This window comes from Apium graveolens, chromosome 2, assembly GCF_009905375.1.
Source record: "Apium graveolens cultivar Ventura chromosome 2, ASM990537v1, whole genome shotgun sequence".
Lineage (NCBI taxonomy): Eukaryota > Viridiplantae > Streptophyta > Magnoliopsida > Apiales > Apiaceae > Apium > Apium graveolens.
The window spans coordinates 61794377-61808976 of NC_133648.1; the positions used below are offsets into that span (position 1 = coordinate 61794377).

The 14600-nt window shown below is 35.5% G+C and overlaps 1 protein-coding gene across 5 annotated transcripts; it reads left to right on the forward strand.

Moving 5' to 3' along the window:
* Positions 1 to 1075: 1075 nt before the first annotated feature.
* Positions 1076 to 9035, forward strand: LOC141707463 (putative F-box protein At5g41500). Of its 5 annotated transcripts, none has more exons than XM_074510640.1 (5): positions 1076 to 1219; positions 1968 to 2009; positions 2128 to 2233; positions 6418 to 7710; positions 8591 to 9035. In XM_074510640.1, exon 4 carries the CDS (start codon positions 6456 to 6458, stop codon positions 7680 to 7682), a length of 1227 nt encoding a protein of 408 aa, XP_074366741.1. In that variant the 5' UTR covers positions 1076 to 1219; positions 1968 to 2009; positions 2128 to 2233; positions 6418 to 6455; the 3' UTR covers positions 7683 to 7710; positions 8591 to 9035. The 5 variants fall into 5 exon arrangements, with proteins under 5 accessions (XP_074366741.1, XP_074366742.1, XP_074366743.1 ...); XM_074510641.1 differs by having other exon boundaries at positions 2128 to 2155; XM_074510642.1 differs by lacking the exon at positions 1076 to 1219 and having other exon boundaries at positions 1908 to 2009; positions 2128 to 2155.
* The last annotated feature ends 5565 nt before the right edge of the window (positions 9036 to 14600 follow it).

The window sequence follows — 14600 nt, forward strand, 5'->3', positions numbered from 1 at the left end:
AGCATTTTACTTACCATGACACGCCGTGGTTAAAGTTGGTGCGTCCTACAGCGTCCATCGCCACAAGATTTCATTTGTCAAGACCTTTCATAACATTGACGCGTTCATGTAGCCTGAGCGCGTCCTTCCTTGACCATGCACTCTTTTCGCTTCGTAACACATCCTTTCTCAAACAGGCGCGTCCTCTGTCGCTGGACGTGTCCTAGTCCTTTACGATGTAACACCGAGTTTGACTATAATTAGCCCGCGTTTGACCCGAGTCAATCCTAAGCCAAATTTTGGGTATAACACTTAGTTATATCGGTAATTAGAAATTTGTACCGACCTTATTATGTTCGAGATAATGAAAACTGCTTTTTTATTGATAAAAAACTTTTTTAACTTTGATAAGTTTCACCTTCTTCATTCAAAGTTGTTTTATTATAATTTTATGCACACTATTGTTTCGTTACATGTTTTCCGACACCCTATTATTCTATTTATATCAAACTATTGAATCATGTGCACAATTTTTATAATTTCTCTCATTAAATGTATGATTTTTTTAAAAAAAATCTGACCTTCAAGTTTGGCATACAATCACTTTTCATATTTATTTCTCGAATCGATTTGTCATTTTGTTTGCGTGAAGCATTTATTTGTAGACACACATATAAAAAATAGCACTCTATACCATTTTATTATGTCATTTTAAATTTTTTAATTTTTTTTTTGCCAAATTACAATTATAAGTTAAATTACTAAATTACGTGTTAAATTAATTTTAATTTTTTCTGCAAAAATTAAATGGATTCAAAGTTCAAATCCGATTATCCAAACTTCTAAGGAATTGAATATGAATTAAGTTTCCAAAAATTTGAGAACGATCCGAACAAATTTAAATCAATTCCGATATAAAAATTTGAGAGCCAGTAACCTTACTAGTTGCTAGTACGGTAGTACCAGTGTGTAGTTCTAAGAAAAGGTGGGCTGGGCTGAGCTGGGCAATTAATAAAAAAATAAGGCCCAAAGATAAAAGAATAGAAGCCTTGGCCCAATTCCTCAGCTCCATCTGCGTTCTTCCCTCGTCCCGTTCATCGGCCTTGAATTCTTGAAGAAATTAAAAGCTGCCAAAAAAATTCTCGAAATATCTGTGAGAACGAGATGAAGAAATATGCCGATGATGACGACCCATTTACATCATCATATACGTCTGTATATTTGTATATTTTATTATTGAGTAAGCTATTTTAATTTTGGAGCATCTGTTTTATTTTCAATAAATTAGTAATCATTTATATATTCTTACAAAGCTGTGATTCTTATTATCAGCATGTTTTGTACAACCCCCTTTAAGTCTAATGAGTTCGTGTCCGAGTAGTTTTTATCGGGACTCACTTAAGGGTGTGTGGGACACACTTAAGGGTGTGTGTGTATTGTTTTTAACAGAAACAAGAGATGGGCAGTTTGATGATTTTCTGGAATTATTAATTTGGTAATTTTGACACTTATTATTTGGTTTTTGTAAATGGGTAGTTGATATACTGAAGTGAAACCGAAGAATTATGGGCTTATTGGGGCGGGGGAGGTTTGTTACCCTAGTGGAACTAAGACAAATGATCATGCTGGTAATGTAGGATGATTGGAGCCATGGTGTAGGGGATACATATTCCTGGAAAATTATAGCCAGAATGTGTGACATTAGGGATCATTTTCCCACCGAAAAAAGACATAATCGGAATTTAGGCTTATTTTAACCTGTTATATGCAGAGCTTTACTGTTACATGGCATGTGTACATGTGTGGCTGCATTTAGAAGAAGCATTACTTACATGTAGCTATGCCACTTAATATTTATGTAGGAACGAATATTGTCTGCTTACTATGTGTTAGCAATGTGCAGAGGGCAAGGTTAAAGACAGGATATAGCAACTCATTTTGTATTTTTTCAATCATATTCTGACACCACTTGTTCGATTGCTAAGCAGGCCTCAACTCCACGAGCACGAGAATACAATTGGGAAGTTCGGGTAACCAAAGCTACTTGTTATTTTTATGTTTTCTGGTTCCAGTACTCCCGAAGTGGGAAATTGTCGCCTGATTTTGTTATCAAAATAATTTATTTTCATAATGCATATTGACATTCAGGTATCCAAAGTAGACATCCAACATGAGGGTTAGTGGAGCTTTCCATTGTTGTTACGGGATAAGACTATGTTTTCTTAGTCCACATGAGTTTCAGTCTAATTAGTGGGTAATGCTCTCAAATTCATATTATCACGAAAACGTAATATTTGACTATTCGTTTTCAGGTGTGCTTCACTTCTTAGTTGCAAGTGTTACATTTTTGTTTTTAGTGGTTTATTAATTTTGTGGGTTAGGCCACAAGGTAGTGTGAAAATCAATTTTGGTGAAAAATGTAATAAGTTTATTTTAGTCTCTTACTAGATTGGCTCCTGCGCACATACATTTTAGAATTTAGAACAATATTAAAATTTAATAAAAATTATTTATTATTAATAATTTATTAAAATGTTTTTACTAAAATTAATTCACTATATATTTAAACTTATTCAAATAGTTTAAGTTTTATTTTTAAGCTAAAATAATGTAGTACACAAGACTTAAAAATTATAATAAATATTTAATAATTGTAGACACATAACTTAGTTTGTTAGTATTGTTTGTGTAAATAATATTGAGGAAATTTATAAGAATGAGAAAAGAGGAAGAGAGGGAATGAAAACATATGAGAATGAGAAATGAGGAAGAGAAGTTGTGGAGAGAGTAACCGCACACTATGTTAAATGTATGACCGAAACTATGTAGGTACCTGTGCATTTGAGGCATTGGTCAGTTCTGGAAATGCGGCAGCTCTTTCGCTCTATAGGGATCGGAGAAAAGGAAAAGAGAGAATTGGCGGAGAGAGGTAATAATATAAAAATAGTTTACAGGATATAAGATTTAAGTAGAAAATGACATGTAATCTAATAATCTCACAAACTAATAATAGAATGACACTTAAGTATTTTATAAAAACAGCCTTCTTTGGTATTAGTTTAAGGTAGATGGATTTGTAGAAGGATTTTAAGTACGTGTAATTACTTGCAAAGGCACCTTTTATTATAAAATCATCTAATAGTAAAATTATATTTGATTTCATTGCTAGTATAGTAGGTATATTGATGATAGGAAAAATAAGGAAAGACCATTTAAAGGTATAGGTTAATATGATGCTCTCTCTCGCACCCTTCTCCTCCGAGAGGCCAGATTATTTTTGTGACGTTTAGGTTTTTTCAGATTATTAAATTTTTTCATTAATTTTTGATTTTTTATTTTCGAATTTGCATATTTGTTTATGATAAAGTATGTGAGCAGTGAAATGTTAGATAAATATTTGTTAAACTAAGAGATTAGGTAAAAAAATTTATTTTCTAGTATATAATAATTGAGTTGAATTTTTTTATATTTGATTAGAGCCTAACAAGCACGAATTTGGATACGGCGACAAGGGATACGGGTACGGGGACTCGAGGATTTGCCAATCCTCGAAGAGTCTTGGATACGGGACTCAACAAATAAAATAAATAAGAAATAAATAAATAAATATTCATGTTAAGAGTTATATATGTAAATATCGTCGCTCATTGAACCACTCATTGATAGATGTGATCGGTATGTATATGGGTGTGTATATATATATGGGTATTACAAAGATGGGTTTGGTGTTCTAGTTTATAGCTCTTTTCTAGTTGGATTGGGCTTTTTTTAATTTGGCGGAGTCCTAGAAGTGTCCACCCCGATTCTAGCAATATTTTTGTGCCGACTCTCCAACTGGTGAGTCCACTCTCCAACTGGTGAGTCCGCTACGCACTTAGCCGAGTCGGGGCTGAGTCGCTGAGTCAAGCAAGTCAGGCTCGCAGAGCATGTACCTTAATTTTGTCCATCAACTATCAATTTAGCAATAAATTGATTGAATTAATTACTATTCATATCAAATTCATTTATTTTCCCATTTTGCATACAATGGTGCAATTCCTTCGATTTTTTTATTTACTACTCGTCACGAAAAAATTTATCCCAACGTCCCTCTCGATTCTTTAGATTGGGGGACGGGGGTCGATACGCATTTTAAGTCTTCTATATAGTTTGGTTCCGATATTTTTTTTATAATTTTTTTTTCTAAATAAAATTTCGGTGTTTAAATTTTAATACAAAAAAAGAAAATTTTAGAAATAAATCATGGAAGTAGTCTTAAAATGCGTGCCAAGAAAAAAACTGGAAAGAAATGAGTGAGACAGATAGAGTACTTATCATGTCATTTATTTAATTTGAAGCCAAATATTGAAAAATTATGAAATGGATGACCTATATTAAAATTGTGAGATAGAACCACGTACAGGCCACAATTATAACTGCACATAATAAAAACCATTAATAGTAATTTGAGCCAAATACATCAATAAATTTATCATAATTTTAATCACAATGAAAACTATGAAGAGATATGAGAGCTTGAGAATTTATCATAATGTTTGAATTGTAATATTTATTACTTAATAATTTTTTTATAGCATCATCAGTTGAAGTTCGTTAATTACTCCGGTAAAACTTGATGGAGTACCTAACAAAGCAATGGATTTAAATTTTATTTGACGAACAAATTAAATGTTGTTGCATTAATAAACTCTGCCAATTTGTTGATTCGGCTATTGGATTAACTAGTTCTTGTTGGTGCATATGCTCCTAGTAAGTTGTAAGTTATAAATTTTATAAAATTTAGTTACACCATTAATTATGTTTTATTACAAATATGTGTCAACTCTTATTGATTAATAAATATTCATAAAATTATAATAGAGAGCCACCAACGTAACATTTATATATAGAATATATCATTGTTGTTTTGGATTAGGTTTAGAAGTGAAAGCAAAAAAAATGACGATAAATATTAAATATGGGTAAGAGATCCTGTATTTGGTAATGGTATGATATATGTTTTTTTTCTTGAGTTAGTCATATAACTTATTTATACCGTGTCCATATGAGAAGTGAAAGACTAGGTGGCTGAATTAAAAAAGAAAAAGAAAAAAAAGTTCCTTACGTGTTAAATTTAATGCGAGCTACGTGGCCTTCAATAAATTAGATTAGTGTCCTTCCTGCCATGCCATGTGTATGCATATAGAGCAAGAAAATTAGATAACTATCAATTTAGCAAAAAAGAAAAAAAGAAGATAACTATCAACATATAAAGTTTCGTAAAGAGTACAGATCTATCAAGTTGAGGTCAAGGAAAATTAAGAAGAGAAAGGCTCAAAGCTATTAAATTTGCTCCAATTTTATAAATTTCTGGTAACCCTTTACCCTTGTCTGATATTTTATACTTCACCTCTTGTGTAATGGTTTATACTTGAACTCTTGTCTAATTGTTTTGTAATTTGTATTTGTGTAATTGTGTGTTTGCAGTAATCTGTATGAGAAGTTAGTGCACAGTAGAGAAGCTTATGTGTTAAGATTTATTTTGATTTTGTTTTGTTCCCCATAACCAAGGATGTTTGTCAGTGGCCTTAAATTGAGTTGTTATGCCTAAAAACTTTGTGTGCACTTATATCGTTAGATTTGAATAGGCTACTGAAGCAATTCAGTTCAAGAGATTTGTGGGTCTTGTTGTACAAAAAAACTAACTAATATAGATATGATGTTTTACATGTTTAATATTTGTTATTACGACAATCAAATTACGAAATTTATCTCTACCTTCCTTGTACCAAATCTTAGATCATTTATTGGTTTATTTTTTTGGTAAATTAATCATTTGTATTCATAAAAATAATGGTGGGCACTTTTACTAATTATTTAGAAAAATTTATAGTTATCTATTTCTATCTGCGATTTCTACTTGTCTTCCGAAACTAGTATCAGTAATCAAGGAGTAAGAACACAGATAAATGGAATATGTGTTTCTAGATCTAGAATATGTGTTTAAGACAAACAACTAAGTTGTATATTCTGCTACACGACCATGTTTTGGTCAGCTAAATTATATGAGCACCTTGTAGCTGTTGGAATATAAATGTGTAAACCCCTTTAATTTCTCTCATGATACAAAATCCATGAAAGTCATTCGCCCTTTCAATTAAAATGTTGGTTGCTGCTTGTGTTTGACATGAATTACTATAATTTTATTACTCCATTCAGTGTGTGCCTGTCGGTGTATCTATCATTCTATGGAGCCTTACAACTCGGTGTATCTATAATTCTATGGGGCCTTACAACTAATTTTACTAATGAAATTATTGGATGTATTACATAATTTCTCTTAGAATACGGTTTGGTTACTCTCTTTTCCAATTTCTGTCATGACATGATATCAGTCAAAGCCTCTAGTCTTTTAACTGTATGTGTTGGTTGCTTTTCGTATCTTATTTTTTTTCCCAGGTATTTTTCTTCTCAATCTAATCAGATTTGTAAAGATAATGGTGAGGGACTTGCAATTATCTGTGAGGGAGGAAACATCGATATCTGATTTACCACAAGACGTTCTCGGACTTATCCTCTCAAGACTGCCAGCGAGATCACTTCTTAGCTGCCAATGTGTGTGCAAACACTTTAATGCAGTGAGTAGAAATCCTATTGTCTTAGCTAACCATGTCAAGCGTGCCAGCACTTCAAATACCACCACATTTTGCTCAGTTTTGCATCATGGCAGTGATGAGATTATAGACCGATATGATCACGTTCTTCTTGAGAACACAGATGATTCTGTATCTCTTTCACATGTAAGGCCAAGTAATCCAGTCTCGTCTAACATCTCAATTGTAGATAGCTGTAATGGTCTTTTTTGTGCTGAAATTGAGACCCCTGGTGCTGAGAATGGAGGTTGCTTTTTGATCTGGAATCCTCTTACCAGAGAAAATCGGTTTGTTAAGAAACGAAATGTTAATACTTTAAGAGCTCCAGATAATCATGCTGTTGCTTTAAGAAATCCATATACTTTTGCTATTGCATTTGGTTTCACCCACAAGACTAATGATTACAAGCTGGTGAGGATTGTTTCATATTTTGGCTTTGATTACCCTTCAACCGTTGAGGTGTATAATATGACTACAGAAAAGTGGAGTTCTTATGACATAACAACTCTTCCATGTCTTGAGCCTGATAAAGTTCCCCCATATTTCAATAGTCCATCGATACTCTACAGCATCTCTTATGCTTATTTTACCCAGCCTTTGAAAAGGGCATTTCATTGGCTTGCTGATTCTGCAGGTATTGAAGATAGACTTTCCAAAGCAGTAGTGTCATTTGACCTTGAAGAAGAACAATTGAATCTGTTTACATGGCTGGATCCTTTTAAAATTCCTCTTGTAGAGCTAGCTATCCTCGATTCATTAAATGACAAACTTTCACTGATTGTTCCTTGCATCGATTGTCCGAACCCAAGCTTTGATATATGGGTGATGACTGAATATGGTTATCAGGACTCTTGGACTAGGCAGTTAACTGTTGAGCAGTTCGATGGACTTGCAATGCCAGTAGGATATTGGAAAGATGATCTTTTTATAATGGCTAAGTTTACTATGGGAGAGAGATTTATGTTCTTTTATAACCTTATAACTCAAGAAGTGAAGATCCTTCCACTTTTGAGGAACTTAAAATATAGTGCTTTCTGTGATTATGTTGAAACATTGGAAACAGTCAATTAGGTGGCTGCAAGGAAGGCTGTTCAGTGAGGTAAACCACCCCTTCCCCTCCCTGGTAGTATATATATTAACAGGACATAGTGCATGTCTAACGCCTTGCTTAAGAGAAAGTTAGTGAATATGAGTAGAAAACTAAAAGCATAGATCTGTTTGTCGTAATTTTCAAAAGTTACTGCAAGCTTGTCTTCTGCTATTCACACACAGGCACACACATATTCAGCAAAAACTAATTTGGCTTTAGGATGCTTTGCTCTACTTTGCTCTACTTTGCTCTGTAGGTAATACATATTATATAGATCTGATTGTCTTCATTTTGGTGCATTCATGAAAAGTATTGAGTCGGAAATCTGTTCAATTGTCTTTAGTTATTCAAGAATCATTATTTCTCATTACCCTTTCAAAAAGCACAAACGATTTCTGAATTAATGTACTGCAACATTTGCTACTGTAATTCTGAGAAATTTATATCTTTGTCATTTTCTTAGATCCTAAGCTCTTCAATCTGTTAAGTTTGCACTTAACAATGTTTATTACAATATTCTCTGATGAATTTGGTAGGGATATAGAGGTCAGTGGTCACCAGTCCTCATATAGAAAATTGGATTAGATTTGAACTCGTGAGGATATACAGCTTAATCAAGTCTTAATTTCTTTTTGAAGTGCTAATTCAGATAATAACTTTATTGCATTTTTGCCTGTGGATATTGCATTCTGAACTGCGTGTTTGGTCTAAAGTTTTGCATAATTGCTTGAATTCGTAAGACATTTCTAGGGGATAAGTGGAAGTGCATAAAGTCAACTTGCAATTAATAGAATTCGTAGCTTACCAACATTTCTTACAATCTCTGAAAGCTGAAAATTGCATCCTTCTGCATGCTCTGTTTTTCTCCTAATGCTTATATGTCATTCAGGCATGGAATCAGGAGAGATTTATATGGAAGACACTATCTTCTAGTTGCTGTTATTATTTCTACTGCATATGTGCACACTAATCTTCAGCTGGCCAACTTGTTTACAAGGGCACCTCGGTGCTACTCAGTTCGCATTTCTTCTCTCCAAGCTCAATGCTCGGGACCTCCACTCTCCAGATTGACAGGGAGTACCAAACACTACAGTCTTTCCTAATATGTGCCGCAAGTGGGAGTTATTGCAGAGAAAATTTCTTATTCCTTTATTTCCCTAGTTCCTAAAATACTAGGTTTTGTTATTATGTTTTCCTATATAGATGGTATATTACAGAAGGTTTTGAGAGAGAAGAAACATTTAGTTTTCAACTTTTTGTCCTGGTTTTTGCACAATGTATTGAACAAGGGAGTTGAGCAGGTTGGAAGTTATATATGTTTGGGGTTTATGACATATGTTAATCTTTTAACAACAAGCTATGTCGTGGGTAACTGGGATTGCATCACCCTGCTCCCACATCAAAACATGTGAATACTTCTATTTGAATTGAGGCTCAAGTACAATGTCCAAGGGCAACAACAAATCATGATCATTTTGGGATTATGCAGTGGCTGTGCAAATTGCACAAGTTGCTTGCATTTGAGCCACAAAATTCAAAGTCATTTTGGCTTCGGATTCAAGATTGACCCGATTTCCGTTAAGGCTTTTTTATTAGATTTGAGCAATTGCTTTTCATTTTGGTAATTGTAGCCGATTTTGTTTGTTGCACATTTGAACCGGAAAAAACAAATAAAAATAAGGAAACTTGATAAGAATAGGAAAATTGCAGCTGCCAAATTTGAATATTTTACCATTACCAAGAGTGAATCTTTTTGGTATTCTCTAACTGGAATGATGGCTTCATATATATGTGGTGGTCGTATATGCAATTTTTTTTATTGATATCATGTTGTTTAGATTTCTTTGTTGTAGCTGCAACCAGAAGAAGCGTATTTTGTACTCGCTGTCTGAATCTGAATCAGGATCATGAGGGACAAAGTCTCAAAGCTCTTGAACTCAAAGGTAATAAGTTTTCTAGGTATGATACGAGTTCAGGAAACTTTTGCTCGGCTGTCATATGTTTAAAGTTATGAAGATATTGCAAATGACTAAGAGATTTTAGAGCAGTATATCGTGGTCTATGTTTAATATGTATAGTTATATCTATTAACACTGCATAGTCTTCTCCTCCCCGACATAGTTATATCTATTAACACTGCATAGTCTATGTTTTATTATGTGGCTTAAGACACCTCTTGATGTAGGGTATTTCCTTCGCTTCCTTTACGGGATGTCGAGGGTCTGAAAGTGGGGATGTGAGTGTACAACTAGCAAAGAATAACAACGATTTGTTTGTCCAAATAATTATGAAATGTTACTAGCAGTTTGTCTTCTGCTCTTCACACAGTGAATCCACCAGTCTACACTGCAGATTAGATACCTTCCTCCTGGGAGAGAGCCTGAAACAGTAAGTTGATAGTACTTCATTTATTAAGGTATGTGGATGCTAAATGGGATGGCCAAAATCAGAGTATGTGGATCTATCAATATATGTTAAGGCAGGTAGCCAACGGAACATTATTGCGGATAAAGTGTATAATAGAAGGTGTAGGGTATAACAATAAATCTTTTTTGGCCATCAGTTGAGGAGGCGAGTTTGGAAACTCTCTGCGTAGAAGAACAGAAGACACAAGAAGGTGCAACAGTGACCATTTTAATATGGTTATAAGTGATCAGAACTGGGGTTGTACATGTAATCCAGTCAATCGCACAAATCACTCGCACCGCTCGCAATTGCACGGCACTTTGCGGATAACCGCAAAATGCGGATCGAATACGAATTAAAATTATAGGAACCGTATATTTGTGGATTGATTGCGAATTTGAATTTTAAATAATCGCAACAAAAGTCGAATCGTAACCGCAAACCGCAAACCGCAAACCGATGTATATATAATATATAATATAATATATAATGTGTATCATAAAATGCAGAAACAACGATATATAAGAATTTAAAGATTAAGAGTTTGGGGCTTTAGGATGTTGGACTTTATGTTTTATAATTTAAATAAACTATTGAAAGAACAAAAACTTGAGCATAAGCCCAATAACTACTTGTACTCTTGTATTACATTTTATTTTTACAAATTTCTAAGATTTGATAAGTATAATTATAATAAACTGTTTCTATTTATTATGTATCGTATAAGTCGATACTTGAACCACAAGTCGATCTGCACCAACCGCAACCGCACTGTTGAAAAAGTCGCGAATAAACGCAACCGCAAATGCGACTGAACTTGGAGATTTAAAACAACCGTTATATGTGCTTTGATGCGATTTTGACCTCTAAACTGCACCAAAATTGACCGCATACACCCCTAGTCAGAACAATGTGATGTAGCTGCATGAGAAGTTTGAGTGTTAAAACAGTTACATGATCATTAAATAGGTAAAACTTAGGATGGGGTTTTGGAGTATACAAGAATCAAGATCCTTCTTAGCCTTTCTCTGACATGCTAAGTTTAGAATTACTTATCATAGTATCAAGTGTTAGGATTCGATCCGAAATTGATAGATGGAGAGTCGATGATTAACGCATGTTGGGTTTTAAACATGAATTAGAACAAAGGATTGCTAAACTTACTATACTTGTCTTTCTCATCTTTTTCCCTCCACGTGTTCTGATAACTCCGGTGAGCGGAGCGGCTCCTTCCAACGTCGTGCCTGGACCTTCTGTGCGTGAATGAGGTGTATCTACTGTTGGGCGCCTGCAAAATAACACCGGAGGGGGGTTTTGTCCCCGCGGCGCCTCCGGTGTAAGAATAAGTGGCTGATTGGGGAAGATGAAGATAGAGAGGACTAAGGTGGTTGTGTGTGTATAGGCTATATTTAAGAGAGTGTGTGTAATGAAAGTGTTTTTCTAACCCCTAAACCCTTCATCTTTGTGGGTATATATAGCCCAAATATAGGGTTTAGGGGTTGGTACCTCTAGATCAGGGCTGTTGGTTGCTGTAGGCGGATGGCGCGTGGCTTGGGTGGATTGCGTACAAGTGTCCAGGTGAGGACCACCCAGGTCATGGGTTGGATCCTGGATGGGAGATGATCCAGGTCCTGGGTTGGATCCTCGCTGGGAGATGATCCAGGTCCTGGGTTGGATCCTGTGTGGGATATGATCCAAGTCCTGCGTTGGATCCTCGCTGGGAGATGATTCAGGTCCTGAGTTGGATCCTGACTGGCAGATGATCCAGGTCCTGGGTTGGATTCGGGCTGCGAGATGATCCAGGTCCTGGATTACATCCTGGCTGGGAGATGATGCAGGTCCTGGGTTGGATCCTGGCTGGGAGATGATCCAGGTCCTGGGTTGGATCCTGGCTGGGAGATGATCTCGGTCCTGGTTTGGATCCTGGCTGGGAGATGATCCAGGTCCTAGGTTGGATTCTCGCTCGAAGATGATCCCGGTCCTGGGTTGAATCCTGGCCGGGAGATGATGCAGGTCATGGGTGGGATCCTGGTTGGGAGATGATCCAGGTCCTGGGTTGGATCCTGGTTGGGAGATGATCCGGGTCCTGGGTAGGATCCTGGATGGGAGATGATCCGGGTCCTGGGTTGGATCCTGGTTGGGAGATGATCCGGGTGCTGGATTGAATCCTGGCCGGGAGATGATGCAGGTCCTGGGTTGGATCCTGGATGGGAGATGATCCAGGTCCTGGGTGTGATCCTGGCTGGGAGATGATCCAGGTCCTGGGTCGGATCCTGGGTAGGAGATGATCCAGGTCCCGGGTTGGATCCTGGATGGGAGATGATCCAGGTCCTGGGTTGGATCCTTGCTGGATGGGAGATGATCCAGGTCCTGGGTTAAATCCTGGCTGGGAGATGATCCAGGTCCTGGGTGGGATCCTGGGTAGAAGATGATCCAGGTCCTGGGTTGGATCCTGGCTAGGAGATGATTCAGGTCCTGGTTTGGATCCTTGCTGGGTGGGAGATGATCCAGATCCTAGGTTGGATCCTGGCGAGGAGATGATCTAGGTCCTGGGTTGGATCCTTGCTGGGAGATGATCCAGGTCCTAGGTTGGATCCTTGCTGGGAGATGATCCAGGTCTTGGTTCCGCCCTGAGCCTGGGTCTCTCCACTTGACTATTCTGGGTGAGGGGGGTCTTGGTTCACCTGTTGAGCCTGCCTCACCCAAGATCTGGGTTGATCCCTAGTCAGGTTGCTTATACCCTATCATGTTCCTCCTTGAAATCACTAAAACTGATTTGATATAAAGAGAGAGGTCTATATAGTCGACCGGGTAAACTGACATGTGCCTCTGATATTGTAATATTTTACATACATGATGACATTATTATAATTATCCGTTGAATAACAGTATATTAGTATCTACACATCCATTTTTTGGGCTAATTTTGTCCCTGATCGGCCTATAATATAAATATTTTTTAAATTATGTTAGAACGGGGGCATGTAGGTCATTTCACAGGCATATGATAATTTTACTCTATATCTTTTATTTATTCATATATATAAACACATATGAACGATATAAACACTTATAATGTTCTTTGCCTTATTATAGCTATATAAAATTACCTCATTCTTCAAAAAGATGTGTTACCCATCGTGTATCCCTTTCAAAAACACACTGATTTAACAAGGCCATGTTTCAATATTGACTACTCATCTGCAAACAATTTTAAACACGAGTTGTTAAATGCAACTGATAAAATATTTGAAATATTACCCCCTTGAACAGTCAAACATTTCTTAAATACTAATAAGACTTGATGCTAGGAACTATCTACAATATTAAGTCTATTCCGGAGGCTCGAATTCGAGCGCGCAGGAAGAAATGTAAAAAAAACTTTCACAAATTCATTAGAAATCTAATGTTATAAGAGCATCTCCAACCCATACTCACCTCTTAGCTATATCGTACGTGGACAATAAATTTTAGCTAATGGTCTTGATTTTGGCTTCTCCAAGTGCATAACCTATTAGCTAAATTTTTAGATAACGGTGAAATAATCCTCAAAATTTGTTGATTTGGAAAGTCATTATCTATAATTGCCACATCAGCTCTGCCCAATTAAAAAAGTTAAAGTAATATTCTTTTTATAGATATAATGGTGTAAAATCATTCACATGATCTTGAAATTTTAAATCTAATACTTTATTATTCCCTCCGTCCCAATTTATCTGTTTTATTTGACTTTTGATGGTCAAATTGACTAAACTTTGACTATAAATATAAACTCATTATTTCATTATTTTGAAAAAATGAAAAATACATATCGAAGTAGATTGAACATATTTTTTAATGATATAATTTTTATAAATATTTTCGATAATGTACTATGTGCAATTTTCAGTCAAAGTTGGGTCAATTTGACCGCAAAAAGTCAAACATGACAGATAAATTGGGACATAGGGAGTATTATTTTTAGAGAATAGCTAAACATTATAGATAATAGCATTGTAGCAAAATACCATTTTCATCATCTAAATTTTAGATAACTATTATTTTATATTATTTTAGCTAACCAAAATATCTAACCCCTTGCAGATGCTCTAAGTAGCTTGCTAATGGCTAAAGAAACATAATCAGCTAATGGCTAAATAAACATAATCAACTCATTTATATCATATCCCCTCTGATTACTATGTTTCTTTAGTTAAAATTATTGGCATCCTCGATAATATGCGGCTCAAAAAATGTTATATTATTTTCGTCAACGGGCTGAAGTTTCAAGCTTATATACACAATAGTAATAAATTGAGAAAATCAATTCATTCGTTCTTTAATTATATATTATATTTGGTATAGGTCCTATTATATAAAAACAAATATTCCGATCCCTATACTTTTAAATTTTCTGATTAATGCCCCTCCGTCTAAATTTGACTAACGGACGTTAGTTTTTATTGATGTGAAAAATGAAAAAGTAAAAGAAAATAAAAAGAAAGTCGATTCAG

What these genes read in the sequence shown, in the direction of transcription:
- LOC141707463 (XM_074510637.1), top strand. Translation starts at nt 2,845, where the DNA reads ATGCGGCAGCTCTTTCGCTCTATAGGGATCGGAGAAAAGGAAAAGAGA. An exon ending in GAGAGAATTGGCGGAGAGAG is followed by an intron (nt 2,909 to 6,417) that starts GTAATAATATAA and finishes TTTTTTTCCCAG; the next exon opens with GTATTTTTCTTCTCAATCTA.